Source organism: Pavona decussata, unplaced genomic scaffold, assembly GCF_977016875.1.
Source record: "Pavona decussata unplaced genomic scaffold, jaPavDecu1.1 SCAFFOLD_21, whole genome shotgun sequence".
In the NCBI taxonomy this organism is placed as follows: Eukaryota; Metazoa; Cnidaria; class Anthozoa; order Scleractinia; family Agariciidae; genus Pavona; species Pavona decussata.
Window position 1 is genome coordinate 4,343,976 of NW_028145444.1, and position 21,066 is coordinate 4,365,041.

Sequence of the window (21,066 nt, forward strand, 5' to 3'; positions counted from 1 at the left end):
TGTGGATTTAAAGAAAAAGTGGATTTTACATGGGAGATTTCAGGGCGACCAATACCTTAGACCGGCAGATAATTTCCGTGTCGGTAGACTCCCGGATAATCCGAGACAGTCGGCATATATGATAAAGGCAACAGATTAGTACGGGATAAGTTCGTCTCATGGATTTGTCAGCGTCTGTAATGTCTGATACGAATAAGGGCCTACCACGGTTCATTATCCACTGGATAGTTTTAAAAATGTTTCTTTTTCGAAAGCAGTGCAATCCGTTTCCATTCTAGGATAGTTTTTGAAACGTATTTGATCTTAATTTCAATTTTTACTTTGAAATTAATTTGCGTTGTAAGTTTACCTTTACTTTTATTAAATTTTCAATCAAGTTTTAGCATTTTAATTTTAATTTGTAAAAATAGCTCAAAAAAATAAACTCAGGGAAAAATTTCAACGTTTCCGTAGTTCACTGTTAAGTGAGAAACTGCCTGGCAATGAAATGGACCCATCAGAGCTCGCTGAGTGATCTATCTGAAAACCTGAGACTCAGTATCTTTGATCTGTGAGAAAAGCCTTTTCCAGATGTTAGGCATTGTTACAAAGATTATTCCTGAATCAGTCTGAGTAGAGAAATAAATTCAATGAAATGTTTGCTTTTATTTACCAGCATGGTTGGTTCGTACCACAAGACTAATAGTAACGGCGCCAGTTCAAATATAAATAATTTTACTTTATATGGATGAACTTACTTTAGCGCTAAACAAGCTAAGGATGCTTTTTACAAGATCAACTGTTATAAATGTGCGCCAGTTTCGGGAGGAAGTTGAATAACAATACTGTACAATTGAATGAATGATTTATTATTCAGAAGCGCACATATCACAAATATCTCACAAAAGGTAGATAGCATGCTGCTCTTCCCAAAAGGCTGAAAAGGAGACAATAAAATTTGCATACATTATTTCACCAATTATTGAAGGAGAAAATTAATTTGATTCGGAATCCTTTCCAGACGGATTTGACCTGAAAACTATGTTATGGCTCTTTTAAAATGGTCGAATTGCTAGTGATTCGAATTTGACAACTGTTCACAGAATCCCAAGAAAAACCACCGTAAATCATTTTTTTTTCGGAAGAGTAACCATTGTTTTACTTTTACTCGACCCTACAAATAAATTCGTGAACGATTCAACATGAATTGAAACTTGTTTACTTTAATGTTCTTAGGGCCATGTCGTACATCGTAGCTTGGCTCTCTGGTTGGGAATCCCGACATTTTAAAAGATTCCAAAGGCTCTGACGATATCTTTCATTCAGAAGAAAATAAATGCATGGATTAAGTGATGCGTTGGAGTAAAATATGAACTTGACTGCAAAGTTCCAATGGTCTATTCCACTAGGATTTTTTTCCTGCCACCAAAAAAAGTGTAGCAATCCAGTGATATCTATAGGAAGTATACACATAACAAATAAAACTATGATGGCCAGAATTTTCTTAATGATCTTAGTGTCTTCTTTTCTCCTTTGCCTTCTGAATGAGGACACTGTTTTCCAAAATGATCTCTGTTTTAGTATAGACCTGAAAATGAGTGAATATAAAACTGTAATGACCGCCAAGGGGATGACAATTAAGATAACTGATATCGCCACGAAGTAGATTCTTTGAGCTTGTAGATTGTCAAACGCAGGTTCCCAGCTGAAGATGCAGTATCTTATGTTATTAACTTGTTTGAGACGCAATGTGTAAAAGTAAGTGCCGTGTAGACCCATAGCTATTAACCATATTAGTGGAATAAGGACTCGTCTCCGTCTTGGTGTAATGATGGGGTCTCGATATGGCTGAACCACTCCAGCATACCTATCTACAGTGATGACCAAGATACTTTGAATCGATACAGCGGTGGAAATGTCTTGGAAGAAATAAACAAGTTTGCATAGAATGACTCCAGCAGTCCCGTCAATCAGCCATCTTTGCACGCCGGTGAAGATTTGCGCGAGCTCTCGCGGAACGGCGAATGTCGATACCATTAAATCTGAGATGGCCATATTTGCAATTAGCAAGTTGGTAGTCGTTTGCATGTGTTTGTATCTGGCAACGATGGCGATGAGTGCAGAATTTCCGAGCAGTGAAATCAGCATAATGATAGAGTAACAAGCTGCTTTGACCACTTTCATATCCATAGGCTCATCTTTTGTGAATGGCATGCTTTTAACTCCAGTTGAGTTTGGGTTCGTTGAATTCTCAAGCGAATCATCCATGGTACTACTCCAACAGCATTAAACGGAGCTATCGAGTTGACTTTCCTAGAACTGAAATAAAAAAAATTGTTGTTTAACGAGAAGCATGCAAGTCTGTGTATTAAAAAAACTTTCAAAATCTCATTAATAATTCATAAGCTCATTGACCATATGGTCGATAAAAGATCCCGTACAGTGGTTTTAAAACCCGATAAAACCTCCTTATTAGAATGCGGTGTTTAATTTTTTTTCTTGTATGCTAATTTCCAACGTTCACAAAAGTCATCATTGTTATGAACTCTCTTGCCACTCGCTTTTCAAAGGAATGTTTTAGAAGCCATTCAAAAAACTAGCAGGACGTGTTTTGTTGGGTCTACAACCACTAGGTGCGATAAAACACTGCTGCTCGTGTTTTAAACATTACAAAATATATCGACATTTCCCATTTGTACCTTACACGTGTTATTGAAAGAGGGTCTCATCACTGCAAGCCTGGAAAATAATCCGAATGTTATGTCTAGAGCCTCAAAATAAGCGGCTTATTTTGATCTACATAGATAAAGGTTTAGGATTTTATGACTTGCACTGATGAGAACCTTTTGCAAGAACAGGTGTCACACAAAAGGTCTGTTTTCTATATTTGCTAAGATTTCTTTAATGTAAGTCAACCCTCAATAGGCGACATCAAGAGCACAGCAGGTGAGAACCTTTGAACCATCTGTATGACATTTTTCTTTACACAATGTCTGTCAGCGGTGTTTTCAAAGAGTTTTGCTTAATTTTAACATAAGGAACGGTGTCCCTAAAGAGTATAGAGACTTGAGTATGTCTTTGTTTACGTTTTTTTTAAATAATCTTCTTGCAGTCCAAAAAATATATTCATTAACACAGCGGAGAAAATGGAAACAACAACAACAAAATCTAAAACGCAATTAATATCAACCGAAACCGCGCAAGTCGTGCCGAAACACCTAGTCAAACACGAGTGTATGTTACTTCGAATCCCTTTTGGATTGACCGGGACTCGAACTTCCGACAACCAGATCGCTATTTTCTGACCGCGCAAAACCTGGAGGTCTGGTGTAGGTGACCGACAAGAACATTACAGAAAACAAGCAAAGGCTCCTGTGAGCCAACTCGTGAAAACAGAAGTGAATAGTGGTAACCGTAAAGCTGTACTCGCATTAGACTACGCTACAAGGATTCGTGGACACCATGCCGCACTGCGGGAATGCATTATGTATAAACAACTAGTAGTAATCAAAGATTATAGAGTGCGTTCGACAGCCCTAAGTTGTGCGATTGTACGGCCTGCTGCGTGACTTTTTTTAGGTAGCTCTTTCGTCCTTTTATATCTGTACGTATTGTGTAACTACCAAGGTGAAATATTTGCAATAAACGAAGCTGAGTTTAAAATTTCAGGGGCTACGTAGTTGAACTTACATTTTCGGTCCGTCTGTTGCGTGACACCGTCGAACTTTAAAATAATGCACATCATTTTCGGTAAACGCTTTCAATCTTTGAAAAACGAAATTTACAGGCCAGCGTACTATTTTGGTCTTCTACTCAAAAGGTATTTTACCAAAATGCCGCGAAACTAACGCGACTATAAAGCCGTAAAAATGTCAAACTGAAGCGAGCTAATTTGCATACAGTTTTGAAAGACATCAGAGAGCGGACATGTTCTCCAAACAAAAGATTTTATCTGCTGGATAGCGAATTATCCGTTGGTGAAAAGCCCTCTTTACTCGTATTGTAAAAGGTTTCTGAACATTGCAACGATTTTGATGACGATGGTCTTTTCGTAGTCCCACAGGCTAGTTTGCGGTTGAAATCTATTTCTGACACGACGAAATGTACAACGGGCGCGCTGTCGTGTTCGATGAATTTATTTCCCACGGAAAATTATTTTACTGTGGCCACAAAACGTGTTGGTTCTTCAATGACATCTTTCACAAAAAAGATTTCTGGAAGAATGGGAAAAGATTCTGCAGAGATATTTCCATCCAGTGAATATTGCTAAACATTGCAGTTGAAATGTGATCCGGTAAATTATTCCCGATGTATGCAAATTTTGCTCGGATAAACTGCGTCTGTCTTCCAACCTGTTATTGCCTAGCAACCTTCCTTTATCTGACGTCGTTCATACTTGTTTTTCCCTGTTGCCAGGCAACATTACGTGGTGATGTCATCCGCCCCTGCAAAAAAATCTGCGGGGGATGCCAGATGTGCGTCCCAAGATCGATTGATCGACGACAAAAAAATCTCGGTTCAAAGCCGTAACCAAGATTAGGATGGCGTTCTGCGAACGCAATAATTACATAATTAAATTACACACGTACTCTGATTCCATCCGATACGCGAAGCAACGCAAAGGTGGACGTGTGCGTTCTTTATGTTGTTTTGCGTGGTTGCCAATTGACAAAAAAGCTCCAGGTTTTTTTCCAGGAACCTCCGTATTTTTTTCCTCGCTTCGTGTTGTTGTCGAGTTAAACTTGATACATGGGCGATTTTGGTTGCCTAGCACGTGTAAATCTTGCTATTTCCAGCATGGTAATTTTCCTTTCTACGTTCAAACGACGGCTTCTGTCGCGTTTTATAACATCGGAAGAAGCTTTCAACCTTGATAAAGTTGCTGTTTTGGCTTTATCCAAGTGAACGTAAATATAGAAATACATCAAGCGTTGCAATGATCGTCGCTATGCATTAGCAAGTTTCATTGTTTACATTTGTTCTGATGAATTGATCTTATCGCTCACACTAGACCCCGAACGAAATTTATTGCGGCTTCTGTCTGGGCGAATTTCATCCGCTAGTTGCGAGAAAATGTATTTATTTACACAAAATTACGCCGAGTGTCACGTTTCACCAATAAAAATAGAAAAACAGGCAAAAAGGTTTCCTAAATAAAAAATATTATTCAGATGTCTTTTTATAGGCATAAGAAGCAAAAGCGTAATAATTTTCGCCGCGAGGCGACTTGCAAACGATTTGACGTCAATTTTGAAGCCAATTTATCGGAGCACGGCAAGAGAGTTCATAACAGTGATGACTTCTGTGAACGCAAGAATTGTTCGGAATACGAAAAATCGGTCTACTAGAATAGTATTTCCATACAAATTGACAATCAAACCTGTAATTATTTGTGTGTTGTATTCCTAGAAGCACTCGAACATTACTAAGAAAGTCCACGGATTAAAGTTGATTTGAGATCCACCCGCTCATCAGGTTGGTAAAACCACAAATCGAAGAACAATTTCTTTGCCGTTTATGCTTGATTTCCCTTTTGAAACTGTCAAGCATTCCTTATAAGTTCCTCTTTCGACTTACCGTTTCGAAAAGGTGTGTTTTCCTTCCAAAAACGCGAAAGTTTACGACCAGCGTCCGGGTGAAATTCCCCTACATTACGATAACTTATTCACTGCACATGCCTGAAAGTTAACAACCCTCCAACCATGTTTTAAACCTACATCGCGATAACTCGTTCATTGCGCATGCGTGCATTCACGAGTTAAAAAATGGGTATAACATCAAGCCATCCTCGTTACCAGAACCTACGATCTTTTGGTCAGCGGTTGGATCTTTGGCCCTGGTAACAGCCGTTACCGGATGTCGTGAAATTCACGACATCCGGTAACGCACGCTCAGTGTGTTAAATTACTACTGTGCTTGCTCAGTATTAGGAAAAGGAAACCCGCAAACTTGTTGTCGAAGGATTGTCAAAACAACAATATAAGTTGAAAGAGTGTTTTCATGACCAATTTAAAAAAGATTATAACTACCCTACCTGCAGCTACTCTAAAAAACAACTGCCTACGTCTTCGGCCAACGGCTTTCAGGCGTTCAACAACTTTTTCGTTGGGATATAGTTGTGGTTGCATGTTTACACCCGTCCGGTTAGTACTTTGTGCTATAGTCTTGATCTGTTCCGCCTTGTAATGCGAATGACTTCGGAAAAAAGGCAACCAGATTTCCGGGAAATTAAGGAAAAATCACTCAGATGTGGAACTCAAAAGCCGAATAAGTTTGTCTCATTTGTCGGTTAAACTATTGGAAACGAAACGTGGCAAGAAATGTTTCAGTGGTTTCTTGTTTCCCTGTTGCACCTCTATTTTGTGGAATATTGTCATCAGACTTACGCCTTGTGTCATTAATGTAATGTTTAAATGCGCTCCATAACTGAGACTGATTGTTGATGTCGAAAAATCTGTGTGTTGTTCACATGAAAGGGGTAGAAAATTCAACCCACAATGCTAGTTAATGCTGCTATAGTTCGAAGATTAACCATTGTCAATGAATGGCTCGGGTATCTTAATTGTCTTACATCGCTGTGTTCTGAGACCTATCATCTTAGATTCATACATACAAACTTTATTTTAACTCGGTAAAAAATCTGGAGATATGTAGATTACAATCTTTGTAACGTTTGTAAAATATGAGTAAAGATCAACAAAGCACACTGTTTTTATTTTAAAATCCCTAAAGATCAGATGCAAATAACTATTTTGTTTCAGTGATCAAACAAACTGCAGTAGTTTTGTTTCTGGTTACCCAATTTAAGGACCCCAGTGATTTTCTATCTCTCAGAAACCACAGGGTAAAGGTGGGTGGGGAGAGAATCCTACTTACAGTGATGGGGGTGATTCTAATACTTTTAAGCACTTGGTTCCTTAAGATGTTTAAGAGGCTGTCCGCGTTAGAACGGATAAGGCAAATTTCGGCTCTTCACCGATTTCGCTGATTTTTTCTATGAACATCAATCATTATATCCCATAAACAAATATCATATTTACTGAGTTCAATGCGATTTTTTTCTTTGTTGGCGAGACGGTTTACAAGGTGACCTCAAAACTACCCAACTTACCCTTTGGGGACTAAACAGTTTATCTATACATTGCCGGTGCTGCCAAAACGTCATTCCTTCCTCAAACAGCTTGAATATTTAACACATTAAAGTTCCATTTGTCAATAATAATTAAAATGTTTAAATTTCGTTTTCTATGAAATTTTGACTGAGTTACAATTTTTTCAAAATACCCCCTCCTATACTTCAGAATGCGTTAAACGTGACATACAGTGTGTAGCTAAAGCCTATTTTCACAAAAATGGGACCTGACTAACACCAATCTACTAATGTATGGAATAAAATTTGTGGGCACTTTACACTGCGTGCCGTACAGAGCCCCGCGATTTCTTTAATATTCACTGATTCAATCGAAACTAAACATAAAGCCGTCAGACCGATAGACACATTTCTGAACCGAACTCTTTCAGAAATACAATAATAATCACAAGGTAAATATTTCTGGCCATTTAGCCATATTTTACAGAAGATCTATCCTTTTATTGGTATTTTAAATGAAACCTCTTGAGCTATTTTTCTTTTCCACGATGTACTATAGCAGTGTTTGTTTTGCGTGACTGTCAGTTGTTCATTTCAAGGTATATATTCGATATTCATTCTACGTTCAATTTAAAGCGTGACTTTTCTTGTATGCATGAACAAAATCAAAAGTTAAAATTATCTCCAAGACAAAGAATTAGCTGGGGAAAAAGTTCCTTTCTCCCTCTTATAGTATGTGAACTGGTTTCTTTACGTTTTGTGACGCAGTGTTTATTTAAGACACAGTTGTCCATTTCAATCTTATTCAATTAAAACCTAGAGGTGTTTCAATTTGAATATTTTGTCAAAACCCTCCTAGCACATACCGAAAGGCCGGCATTACTTTAAAATGTCTGCTATTCCATCCAGTTGTTCCCTGCATGAAAAATTACAGATTCATTGTTGATCCAGCAGAGACAAGGAGAGCTTTGTTTTGCTTTCTGAAAGCAACTCAAATATATGGGCGCATTTGGCGAGCTGTCACTTATCAAAATGCGGCGATATTAGCGAAGCAGAGTTGATCTTGGGAAAAGAGCGGGTATTCATGGCCGGTTTGCGAGCTTGCCTATCTGCGCGAGCTTTATTCCCGGGATTTATTAGGAACATTTTGGCGAGCGATTTTGTTCTTGCGGGAAGTGCATATAGCTAGGTATATAGATGCAACGACAAAATCATTGACTTTTAAAAGTTCTCTCATCCATAGAATAGGATAAACACAGATTGCGTTAAATATTATGGGTAATACTTGACATGGACGGTGAACAGGTCAAGTAATTGGAACCACATTCAGGGCTTGTGTTGCCCAAGTGTTGTATATATCAATTAATCTCGACCGCAAATTGATTTGTATAGTTTTTCGAAGAATGACGGCTCATCGATACAGCTTTTCTTGTGCTTCCATATCCTCTCCAGTCACTTCAAAAGAGCTCCAACGGCAATCCTAACTCAAAAGACTAATCTACTTTCGTTTGAAACCAGGTAAAAAGAAAACGCAAATAACGAACTTTCAACATGACACCCTGAAGAAGGCAGCACTGCCGAAACGTCGGTGAATATCAACCGAACTTAATAGCGTTTCTATATACCAAAACCTTTTGCATAAAAAGAAAACGCACTCTGACACTCGGTGCATCCATACCTTGAAATCACGTGTTTTCCAGAGATTCGGTTTTTCTTAAAAATTATATGTTGACTGGCGAAATAAACATTGTGAAAGTAGAAACCGAAAATAAACCTTAATAGAAACGGACGACGGAGAAAAACACACCACAGCCTAAAGGATAATCGTACTTACGCGAACCAACAGCGGCGATTTTGCCAAACAGAAGAATCAGTTCATCGACCACTCCAGTTATGTCTTGTCTCCCTGCCATGCACACTTACAATCTTCCCTGCATGCTTACTGGCACGACTTTGCCGCTCGCCAAAATTTTCCAAATAAAAATGTCCATGTCTCAGGCAGATAGTCAACCACAAATGCCCGCTCTTTTCCCAACATCAGCCCGGCTTCGGTAATATCGCCGCATTTTGATAAATGACAGCTCGCCAAATGCGCCCACATATTTGAGTTGCTTTCAGAAAGCAAACAAAGCTCTCCTTGTCTCCGCTCGAGGTTTCATTTAAAATACCAATAAAAGGATAGATCTTCTTTAAAATATGCAGCTAAATGGCCAGAAATATTTACCTAGTGGTTATTATTCTATTTCTGAAAGCCTTCGGTTCAGAAATGTGTCTATCGGTCTGACGGCTTTATGTTTAGTTTCGATTGACAAATGGAACTTTAATGTGTAAAATATTCAAGCTGTTTGAGCAAGGAATGACGTTTTGGCAGCACCGGCTATGCATAGATAAATTGTAGAGTTCCCAAAGATAAATTGGGTATTTTTTTGAGGTCACCTTGTAAACCGTCTCGCCAACAACGAAAAAAATTGCATTTAGCTCAGTAAATGTGATATTTGTTTATGGGATATAATGATTGATGTTCATAGAAAAAAATCAGCGAAATCGGTGAAAAGCCGAAATTTGCCTTATCCGATCTAACGCAGACAGCCTCTTAAAACTGAAATGATTACCTCTAAATAACACCATAAATTTCCTTTGTTGTTTTCTCAAAGAATAAAATAAAACATGCTAATGTGGCATTGGCAGCTACAGGTAGCTTAAACTAAATCAAACAGGTCTATTTGCCACAGAGGCATTTCAGTAGTATCCTTTACAGTGCCAAACACTTGATCTGGGTCTTTAAAAAATGAGACCTGCCATAAGGGCTTTGCTAGTCCATTTGAAACTTTAAAATGTAAAAAATCTTATGTACTAGCCAGCTTAAAGCAACTTTTCATTAATTTATTTATACTTGCAGAGTTTCAAAATTGTTATAAAATAGAATGAGTAATAATATTAAAAAACAAATTCAGATGTCCTAAAAAGTGTCTACATGTAAGAAATATCAATTTAATTACTTAAGGACAGAATCAATTAAAATTAGTAACTGACTTGAATACAAAAGAAATAGAACCTTTCAATTCTAGGAAGGTTCTTTCTGAGATGGGTGCCATTTGAGTGTAATAACTGCTAAACACAGGGAGAAAATTCTTCACCTAGAAACAACATTTAAAAGAAGTAAGAAGGATAGCTCACCGAGAAGGAGGCAAACAGATGGGATAATCATATCTAGCTAATAGTTGGGCAGGTGCCATTCATGTAAGCACATATCAAAAGACAACAATGACAACAAAAGAGAAGCACAATTAAAGCCAGGTGACCCTTTCAGTGGCAAAGTCACGGATGTATCCTTCTTCTGTTCTTCCTGTATTGTGAACCCGGAAAAACCAGGAGTGAATCCTTCCTCCATGTAAACAGACCATCGGGGGTTGTGATTTGAAGAGGTTATCAGTTCAGTTACTTTGCTTTTAACTCTCAACAGTACAATGGGATGCCATCATTTCCATGTGACTCAGAAAAGGTGCAGTTCTCATTTGAGCTGTTGATTGAAAGTCATTATTTAATTAGCAGTTAATGGATTGTCCGGACAAATTCAGTATTAAATAACACTTACATAAGTCCCTTAGTCGTGATTCTTATTCCCTTCAACAAAACCCTTCAGAAGCCATCATTCATTAAAAACAAACAATACACTAATTGGGTGAACCAGTGCCAGCGAGAAGAACATTTAATAAGTGCAAGAAAAACCGAAGAATAAATCTTTGACTTGCCTTTAAGCTTCTGTTTGCTTGGCCTCTGATCGGTGAGTTGGTAGAGCTCCTGTAAGGTTTGCAGTTATTTATTTAATTTTTGTTTATTAAATTAAATTCCAAATTACACTATTTTGCACAGGACAATCCAATGAATCTGTGGTCAGTTTAAAACAGAATATGAGATTCCTTGGAATAATCCGCCTAATACACCAGTCACTTGTATATAAACAAGGTAAACTTCAATTTTTCTTAGCAGTTTATTATTTGCGTGGGACTGTGTACAGTACTTCCGAATATTATAAATCGAATTGTTGAGTCTGTCTGGCTCTAAGCATGTTTCTGGGCAACGGAATAAAACCAAGTCAGAGGCACTTACCTTCGAAATTTAGAGCTACATTACTCCTGACTTGTGCTAGTACAAAGAGTATGGTTTACTCTTCGTTCACTTCTTCCTTCGGGATCCCAATGGTCTCCTTGGCTTTAATGGAAAGCAAGCTAGCTTATTTGGAAGAATTCAAACACTTAGTACATTATTTCAACATCCAGTTTCCGAAAATATTTCAGGCGTCTCATTTGATTAACTTTTATCCAAACCGCTAACTAATTCTTTGCGCTAAACAGAAAGTCCTTTTCCTCGATCGCCAAAATGTTTACATTATTTATTTCTTTATATGACACGATCTCAAGCGTCTCAATGGAAGTAAACACCAATGCGCAGAAGCGTAACATTTTTCACCTTATAGCGCATAAGGTTTTGGACAGCCAATGAAAAAAAGATATTTTTTAAATGGTCCCAGAGCCACTTGTTCAATAGGCTCGATTTCCGCCGCTATTTCGAGTCCGGTCTTTGTTCCTCCCCGAGAAGAGTCTTTTTGGGGGAGGAGCGCGGGCTCGTTTCCCGAACAGCGGCTGAAAATCGAGCCTATTCCTTCAACAATAAAAAAAAAAAAAAAAAACGTTGGGGCTCTGGGGACGAGAATGTTTTGAGGCTTACGAAGAAATTGGACTCCACAGGACACCCAAGTAATAACAACATGGTACCATAAAAAGGAATTTTTAATGCTTCCAAAGTCGTATTCAATCGCCAATGAAATCACATTGCAGATGTGAAATGCACCGAATTTGCGATGGAGGGCTGAACTGATCGCTTACCAATCCGCTTTCAAGCACCTCGTCACACTCATTTTGTAGAGTCCGCAACCGAGCGCTCGCTTCGCTGTCGCACGACCTGAACACGTTAACACGTCATAGTCTGCTAACGTAGCTCCGTCGGCAATTTCGATTGGATTATTTTTGTTCACGTCACAGCGGAAGTCACAGGTCAAAATAGAAAAATTAAGAAAAATAAAGAAAAAATATAAAGAAATGAAATGAAAGAAATTAATAACAAGAAGGAAATAAATAAAGTAAATAAACAGGAATAAAAATAATTAAATACAAAATAAATAAACAATCAAAAAAGAATAAAGAAATAAAAATCACGAAAACTGACAAATAATGAAAAAATTCCTTTTTCTGTAAGTAAATATGAGAAAGCGAGATAAAACGTTCTATAGGAAAATATGCCGTAATTTTTCGATTAACCACCCACCTTCGGATAAGCGCCCACCTCGAACAAGGACCCACCCTGAAAATGAGCCCAAAAAGTTTATAAGCACCCACCTCGAATAAGCGCCCTGAAAGACCAAAAACTTAATAAGCGTCCAGTTTTTCTTCCAAGAACCTCCGCAATTTTTTTTCCTTGCGTCGTGTTGTTGCCGACACGTGAACGATTTTGGTTGCCTAGCACGTCACCTAAATTTGGCTGTTTTTAGCATGGTAATATTCCTTTTCTACGTTCAAACGACGGCTTCTGTCGCATTTTATAACAGAAGCTTTCAACCTTGCTAAAGTTTTGGCTTTATCCAAATGAAAGTAAATGTAGAAATACATCAAGCGTTGCGATGATTGTCGCTATGCATAAGCAAATTTTCAGTGTTTACATTTGTTCTGTTGCATCGATCTTTTCGCTCACACTGGACCCTGAATGAAATTAATTGCGGCTTCAATTCTGTCTGGGCGAATTTCATCCGCTAGTTGCGAGGACACGTGTTTGTTTACACTAGAAGCTACAAGATTACGCCGAGTTGCCACATTTCATCAATAAAAATAGAAAAACACACAAAAAGCTTTCCTAAATAAAAAAGTTATTCAGATACGCCTTTTTACAGGCCTAAGAAGCAAAAGCGTATAAATTTCGCCGCGAAGAGACGTGTATGTATGTATGTATGTATGTAATTATTTGTGTTGTATTCCTAGAAGCACTCGAACATTACCAAGAAAGTCCGCGGATTAAAAGTTCATTTCAGACCCGCCCGCTCATCGGGTTGACGAAACCACAAATCGAAGAACAATTTCTTCGCTGTTAATGTTTGATTTCCACTGCTGAAACTATCAAGCATTCCCTAGAAGTTCTTCTTTCGATTTACCGTTTCGAAAAGGTGTGGTGTTTCCTTCCAAAAACGCGAAATTGGTGAATTTTTAATGTTACAACCAGCGTCCGAGTAAAATTCCCCTACATTACGATAACTTATTCACTGCGTATGCCTGAAAGTTAACAACCCACCAAGACACAGCGGCAAAATGAATGCGCACGCTCCGGAGTTTTGTGATTCAAGCGTGAATCGATTACGAATGCTCCACTTCAATCGCCAAATTCACACCTGTTACCACACTATATATTTGGTTGAATAAGATATGTGATGGAGGAAGTTCGAAGGAAACTTTCCTGAAAGCGACAACCTTATCTATTTTGATTTGGGCTTATCCACGCGAAATAAGAACAAGCAGTGGGAATTTTAAAAATGCGGCCATTTTGCCGAGTAAGATTGCTCACGCGTGACCAGCATGCGCACTCATTTTGCCGTTGTGTCACCCACTAAGGGACAAAAACCTTTTTTCCCCTTTTGATTTAAAAATCTTTCAATCCGTTCAATCATTCGTTGTCCTAATCTTGTGGTGAGATCGCAAGTCAGTACTAAGAACAGTTTTGCTCTGTTGTGATTATATCGAAGAGACATAGACAAGTTTGAAAAGTTATTTTAATAACAGAATCGGGTAAAGCGATAAGGCATACACGATTAATACAATAAACCACTTAGACCAAATTGTTAAAGCTACCGTTTTACAAGTAGCAGCAATCATGCATGTTCACAAAATGCGAGAGCGCGGAAAACATTAAAACTCAAATCTCACAGCATTCCTCTTATCGACAAAATTATTTATCTCTTAAAAAAATTCACAAAATCTTTTGGAATAACCTAAAATAAACCTTTACAGAAGAGCTATTAAATGCAAACTATATAAAAATTAAAAGTAAAAAATACACGATAACAAGACAAGTAAGCGAGTGGGCACAGTATTTTGTAGCGCGAAACACAAAAACCGTGAACAATAGTATTATACTTCTGCTTTGTCACCGTGTCGTTAGCGACTTAAACCCAAGAGAACGAGAAAAATGATACCAGAAGCCATAACGGTAACAATCCTTGTGAGGCTAAGTTGTGGGGAGTTTCAAGTTTTGGGGTCAAAATTGGGCTGAAATTAAAAACGATAAAAGCAAACTACAACGTTTCGCTGTCTTCACGACGCCATTGTCAAGTTCAGAGACGATAAAAGCTTTATAGAGCGGCAGGTGCGATAGAACTGTGAACAAACGAGGTATAACGAAGATAAAAACCTATACTAAATTAACATTCATTTTTGAGTGTTCAGTTCCGGTTTTAGCTTCTGGAAAAAAATCCTTTTTACTTTTATCGCAAGTGCGACTCTAAAAAGCTTTCATCGCACCTAGTTTGAATCCAAACTTTACAATGCTATCATGAAGACCTTGCTTTTATTCAGAAAACTTGCTCATTTAACATCTCTAAGTATACTCTGTACGTGGCAATAAAATTTCGCCTGAATATAAAACTATCTCGATCAATTTCATGCTGTTATAGCTACATTTACGCTGTACAGGGCACAATAGGACTAAATTCAGATAAAAAACTAAAATTCTTTATCACCAAGCCATGCATTAACGGCAAATCCAGGAAGGCCTTTAAGTTGGGCATATGTATAGAGACCGACGGTACTGATGCAGAACAGGTGGGGAAATCTCAAGGCTGTGTGTCCGGATAGCTGGCTTTCTGTGAAGGAAAGTCTTTACCTAGATTAGAACACTGATCCGGTAAAGTGCAAACAGAACCAAAAACTCGTTCTGTCGTCTGCGAATGGTTTTCAGAAGTCAGTTTCCGCTAAAAGCTATCCTACTGTCTGCACCACAGGTAACATCTTTACTTTGTGAACCGCTATCGACACATAAACGTCTCGTACTCATGAGAAAAATAGTTTTCATTTCAGAACAAAATACTCATGCGTGGTCGCAGCAACAGTGTCAGTCGGAGAGCAATACGATGGCTCCGGCGCCATGACAAAGTTTTCAAGATGTTTAAAGCTTCATTTTGTTCCCAGTGTCCTGCATTCGAATTACTTTCCACCATAAGTGGGATTCTGAAACGTTGTTGTTGCTTGCTTGAAGATTGGATTTTCACCCTGTATCAAACATAGAAAAAAGAAAGAACGAAAGCAACGAGGTTTATTAGCAATTTGTTTTCAGTTTCTCACCAGCGACAACTGGAAACTCAGGTTAAGTTCTGAGACCTGGGGAGAGTCGAACCTAGTCCCTTTCGCACGTTGCTGGGATGCTTGTACTAGGAACCTGGGCTGCCGTTACCATTTACATGGAAAACCCGGAAATTTCAGTTCGAAAATCAAATGGTACGCATCATTATTCCATTTGAAGTACTTCTGAAAATATGGACTTCTGGTCAAACTGATGCATTTTATTACTCCTTTTAGGATTTACAGCTGATGTTCATACATTTTGCATGTTATCCATCTTCTTTTAAATCGTAAAATGTCGTATTCATGCCGAAAATTTCCATCCAGGTGGTTTGCGTAAATGGTAAGCACCCCTGGTAGCAAGTTAGCACATTTCACATCCGCACCCACTCACCGTGTCCCACTGAGCATTCTGTCTTTCCTTCTCAAACTTGGCAAATTCTCGTCGGTCCTGCAAAATGGAAACAATGCTTAAGCTTTACGAACGAGAAGCTTGGAAATGAAGAAATGAGGAAATGAAGTCGGCAGTTCCAATTCCCAAAGGAGTAAAAAATTTGATGGCTTCAAGTTTTAAAAATTTTTGGTGTGATTTATTCGCACAAGCTGCTAGAATATAAATGATTGAATCAAGGATGGATGAAATAGATAGCAAAGAACTAGCAAAGAATTCAAGAACTTGACGCTCCTCTTATTAACAATGGCCCCTGTCAAGTTTACGCATTTTAGAGTAAATGCGTTCTTTCATATGCAGTCGATGTGCGCACTCAAAAGGAGCTGTTTGAGTCGTTATGGAAACGCAAGAGTCGCTGGTTCACACCTGGATAGTAGCAAGCAGTTTCCAAATAAGGAGTAGAGCCAGACCCACACCAAGCACTCCTCCAACAACTCCAAGAATGACAGCGAGTGCTTCGGCTTCCTTGGGACAAACTGATGAATGAAAAACAAGATACACCGGTTTTCAGCAATTGACAGCCACTAACAGTCAATTCATGATCCCACCCCACCCCACCCATGGAGGAATATCAACAGGCCGTTCACATCAACACTGTAGTGTGACAACGTAACATGCTAAAATTGCAGTACAAAATTGGCGTCCCAAAATACTTCTCAAAAGTTTCGGATAAAGTTTATAACATTTTCAAAGAAAAACCTTTGGCTCTTGTCAGTCAGTAACTGAGAGTCAGTGTCGAACTTTCTTTCAACAGGACTTAACGCCATCGCCCAATGGCGCCATCACGTGACAAAAGTCTCGAGGTGTCTCAAGACCCCAGCCGTTGGATTGGCCAGGATTCGACCCTACAGCCCCTGGCTGGCGCACTATCTTCCGAGCTAAAAGACGGCTAAAACCTCTAAGAATTCGTTTTTTACACTGTGAGGTTGCAGGGTACCTTTTTCCTTCTGCACAGATATCACCACATCTTTGCCAGGATTCTCTTCGTAGCTGAAGCTAAATGAGCAGTCGTCATCGTCCTTAAATGTACACCTCTCTCCCATTTCTGCAAACAACAAAAACGTCACTTGAAAATATAACCTGGAAAATTTTATTTGCATTTTCTGAATAAATTTCTACGCGTTCAGTTTGTGTACATGATGTGACCAAACTATCCAGGAGCTAACGTCGTAGTGGCGACTTTAAAGTTCATAAAGATAAAGGAAAATTAATCATCACGCCTTCATGTTCTCCATAAAACCTACAAAATCTTGAATGTGACCATTTGACGTTCTCGGTTTTGCAAGAGGAAAGCAAATAAATGTATCACAATGTATAACGCACGTGCAGCACCAGTGTACTGCTGATTAAAACTATTGCTTTCTGACGTTCTCTTGCCGCTGTCGTCGTCACTGCTTAATCCGGACTGGGAGTTACATTCCGTCTGTAGTGTCAAAACGACCAGTTAAGCCTGTTCATGACGCTTACATAGCAGCTGTGTTGAAATTGGAATATTCAGGTCGCTGTAAGTCGATCTTAAGTGAAATCAGACTCTCCGTGTTGAGTGGGCGACCCCGTGATCTTAGTGATGTAAAAAGAATAAGCTGTGCTATTTCGTCCGCTGTCACTGTAGGTTCGCCTGTAGTGTAGTGGTCATCACGTCTGCCTTGAACGCAGGAGATAGAGGTTCGATCCTCCCCGGTGAACCATAGTTCCACATAGTACGTTATATCTTGCTTTTACACGTTAACTTACTTGTGTTGACTTACCCGGACTAAGTTCGTCCACTTCAGTGATCTTGAAATCTGCGCAGCGCGTTTTGCAGTTATCAGCACTCAGCTGGCCGCTCTTGAACACTAGGCACTGTACACAGTCCTTGTTTTGAGAACATTTTCCTACACAGCTCTGAGAAAAGGACACAAAAACTATCTATAAAAGGTGGCGAATCCTAGGAATTATGTAGTTCCTTCTTTAAATTTTAAAACAGTATAAATCACCCACGGATTTGGTAGTTTGCTAGTTGGATGGGCAGTCGATTCCTCAAAACAGACTAATACTTAGGGATTACGTATACGTTAGGAAGAAGGTGCTGTTCAGATCTGCAAATGGTCTGAACTTCACGTGACACGCAGAAAATCGTCTACAACGTTGGGAATTAAAAGTACTGCTGACGACCCAATGAAGGTTTACCCGGATAGAATATGTAAGTTATTATATTTTATATCGTTAGTTTTAGTTGCATTGTATATATATACTGTAAATTAATTCTGAAAAACCCCTCGGGGAGAATTAATAAAGTATTGCATTGTATTGTATTGTATTGTATTGTATTGTATTGTATTGTATTGCATTGCATTGTATTGTATTGTATTGTATTGTTAAGGCTGGCTGCAGCGATATCCGTCCGTCCGTTCGTTCGTTCGTTCGTTCGTTCATTCATGCACCTTCTTGCGAATGGTATATTAAAGAGCAATTCTCGAGGCTGAAAGATTGTCCGAAAACTCAACAGTTGGCCGACAAACGAAGCTTCGGGCTAACTGTCAAATACTGATGATAATTTCCTAGTCAAGGGCGATACCATTTTATAGAAAGGGTTCACATGTATTCATTTATTTTGTAAACCTCCGATAAATTTTGACAACGAGCCTTACTGTGGTAAAGAGGAAAGCCAATGACGATAACGTGGTAATTGTGGATGACAAAACAAAAGCATAAAAATTAATTAATAATTAGTAATCGGATTGAAAAGTTCAACCGGAAAATGTGACTTGGGTATATCATCTTATACCCCCTTGCCTGATCACGTGGTGTCTTTCGACCAATGAGAACACACGGAAATTATGCCGTGGGTCATACAGTATTATTAAAAACTGGATCCTTGTATAATGCAATTCTGGGGATTTGATTGGCTTAGCAGCCATAATATATGAGCCATTATACCATGGCCGAGAAATGGCAACCATTAAGTTGGTTATTTTTGCAAAGCGAAATCAGCAAGATCTGGCAATATCTATTGATTTTTTTTTTAATAATAAAGCAATTATTCCACTCACGCTTGTTGGATAGGAGGTGATTCAGGGTTGCCACTTATCAGGATAATAAAAATTCCCTGACCAGTTTTCCCTGACCACAAATCAGTTTTCAAGGACACAGAAGACAAACTTTTTAGCAAATAAGCCAACGAGGAAGCCGCAGAAATCAGCTTCTTTGTAAACGTCTTTTGAAACAGCATTATCTTTGCCAACAAGGAAACTCTCCCAAACCTGGTGGCTACCCAAAAATAAAATCTCCCGACTTTTCACTAACTTTGAAGGTAGAATTAAGAATTCTCCTGACCTTGAAAAAAAACAGTTGTCTTTCCCTGACCGTGGCAGCCCTGTGATTATAGCTACCTCGGCGCCAAAAGGCTCGTTGGCTACAATCAACATATCCAACGCGCACTCGCCTCCATGAGTGACGCCCAACGTCATCTTGTCTGGAAAGCGCCATCATTATTTCGTTTCATAACTAAAAACATTATTCCATACTCACGGGGCATTCATCGCAGTACTTTCCTCTGAAAGGTGTGGAAGCGTTACAGACGCAGTTACCGCACTCACACGAGCCATACCCGTTACACAATACCTGGAACGACAACGTTAAAAACTGCTTTAATATGTGCCAATCAAAAGATAAGAGTAGTGAGTATTTTGGTGACGAATATTTCTTTTTCCTTGCGTTTTACAGCGCGACTAGCGAAAACCGTGAGCATCAGAACAATTCCTGGAATGTTTATTGTTCTGGGAAAGAGAAACAGTCAGATATGAAATGAAATGCAAGCCCTAACGGTAATTATTCTTGCGATTTGTGGTTTGTTCTCGCGGTTTGATCCACCGTCTGATTGGCCATAGAGCAATAACAACAATGAACATTCCAGAAATATTCACTGCTTTCGCAGTCGCGCTGTCAACGTTTGCGTCCTTTCCATTTGAATGTTGAAAAACCTGAAATTAAAAAAAGAAGTTCTCAAATCTTTTTAAACAACCATCAGTTATGTACTTCCTTGCATTATTCAATAGTGACCCCATCCAATATTTGTCCTCCAAATACTTAACACCCCAGCAATACGAAAGTGATAAAGGGCGCGTTCTTTTGGGACTATTTAGGAACACTCGGAATAGTCGGTATTTGTGTCCTTTTGGGAGATATTCCGTTTTCGAAATGAATGGAATATCATTCTGCTCCCGATAGCAGAATGAACAGAATGGAAGAAACACGGTTTACTCGGAATAGGCAGAATACGCGTTAGTTTGGGAAATTTTTGGCGGGGTATCCCACGCGGCTGCTCGCGGTTCGGGTGGCTGGGGGGCCATACAATTTCCAAAAGACTCTCCCCAAAATCCCACCAGCCCCCCCCCCCCCCCCCCCATCCCATAAAAAATGAACCGTCCCCTAAATGTGAAAACACCCCAAGGTTAGTAAAACAGCCGGAGACAGTCTTACCCCGTCTTTCATGCAGCCTTCTTTACTCTTGGTACAGCTACACGAGGGACCAGTCCAGTTACCAGAACAGCTACAGTTACCACAAACACACACACCGCGATCAGGACCTGAGGATAGCAAACAAAAAAAAAAAAAAGGAATTTGGATTATTGAGGATAAACTGATGTCAAAAAACAGTTGAAATCAACAACAGCCACGTGAAAACAACAAAAGCATTTGGGTTTAACATGCAATTATTCAGTCTTGTTCGCAGTACAGTGGAACCTCTCCTTACGGACACCTCTATAATACGGACACCTCTCTATTACGGACAGTTCACTAGGTCCGTGAGAGACCGAACTTTCCTAAAACGGACCTCTCTGTTACGGACAGTTCACTTGGTCCCTGAGAGACCAAAATCCATATAAAGCCTACTTCTCTAAAGCAGACACCTCCGTAATAAGAAGGTTCGGCTGTATTTTAAAGACCCCACCTACTCTCATATTTAGAAGTCTTTTACTACCGCTATTTCAGGAGTGAAAGAAAGGCCATTGTTCCGTAATCTCGGATGGTTAAAGGATGTGAAGAGTCTGGCCAAAATATCTTAAGGACGGTGCCTACTTTTATTACTGCGCATACATTATGCGCATCTGGAGATACCGGGGTTTCCTATGGGTGGTGCCTACTAATACTGGGATATTTTTGGGTGGTTTAAAACTAAGCGGAGA

At 39.1% G+C, this 21,066-nt stretch overlaps 2 protein-coding genes across 5 annotated transcripts in view; both read right to left on the reverse strand.

Annotated features, from left to right (window-relative positions):
* Positions 1-1,197: 1,197 nt before the first annotated feature.
* On the reverse strand, positions 1,198-9,042 carry LOC146486338 (QRFP-like peptide receptor). Its single transcript, XM_085096679.1, has 2 exons — positions 8,904-9,042; positions 1,198-2,298 (listed from the first exon to the last, which is right to left on the reverse strand). The coding sequence occupies exon 2, from the start codon at positions 2,245-2,247 to the stop codon at positions 1,198-1,200; it is 1,050 nt and encodes a 349-aa protein (XP_084952805.1). The 5' UTR covers positions 2,248-2,298; positions 8,904-9,042.
* A 4,823-nt stretch (positions 9,043-13,865) lies between these two features.
* LOC146486339 (integrin beta-PS-like) overlaps positions 13,866-21,066 on the reverse strand; it is a 32,416-nt gene continuing 25,215 nt past the window's right edge. For all 4 annotated transcript variants that reach the window (XM_085100134.1, XM_085100119.1, XM_085100112.1 and 1 more), the window contains 7 exons: positions 20,360-20,466; positions 19,409-19,501; positions 17,647-17,782; positions 16,836-16,943; positions 16,265-16,374; positions 15,842-15,898; positions 13,866-15,378 (listed from right to left, as the gene is read on the reverse strand). In XM_085100134.1, coding sequence (XP_084956260.1) covers positions 15,313-15,378; positions 15,842-15,898; positions 16,265-16,374; positions 16,836-16,943; positions 17,647-17,782; positions 19,409-19,501; positions 20,360-20,466 — 677 coding nt within the window. In that variant the 3' untranslated portion in view covers positions 13,866-15,312. The remainder of the gene's footprint in view (positions 15,379-15,841; positions 15,899-16,264; positions 16,375-16,835; positions 16,944-17,646; positions 17,783-19,408; positions 19,502-20,359; positions 20,467-21,066) is intronic.

Bases quoted from the DNA above. Each gene is read 5' to 3' on its own strand.
- LOC146486338 (XM_085096679.1), bottom strand. From the start codon at position 2,247: ATGGATGATTCGCTTGAGAATTCAACGAACCCAAACTCAACTGGAGTT.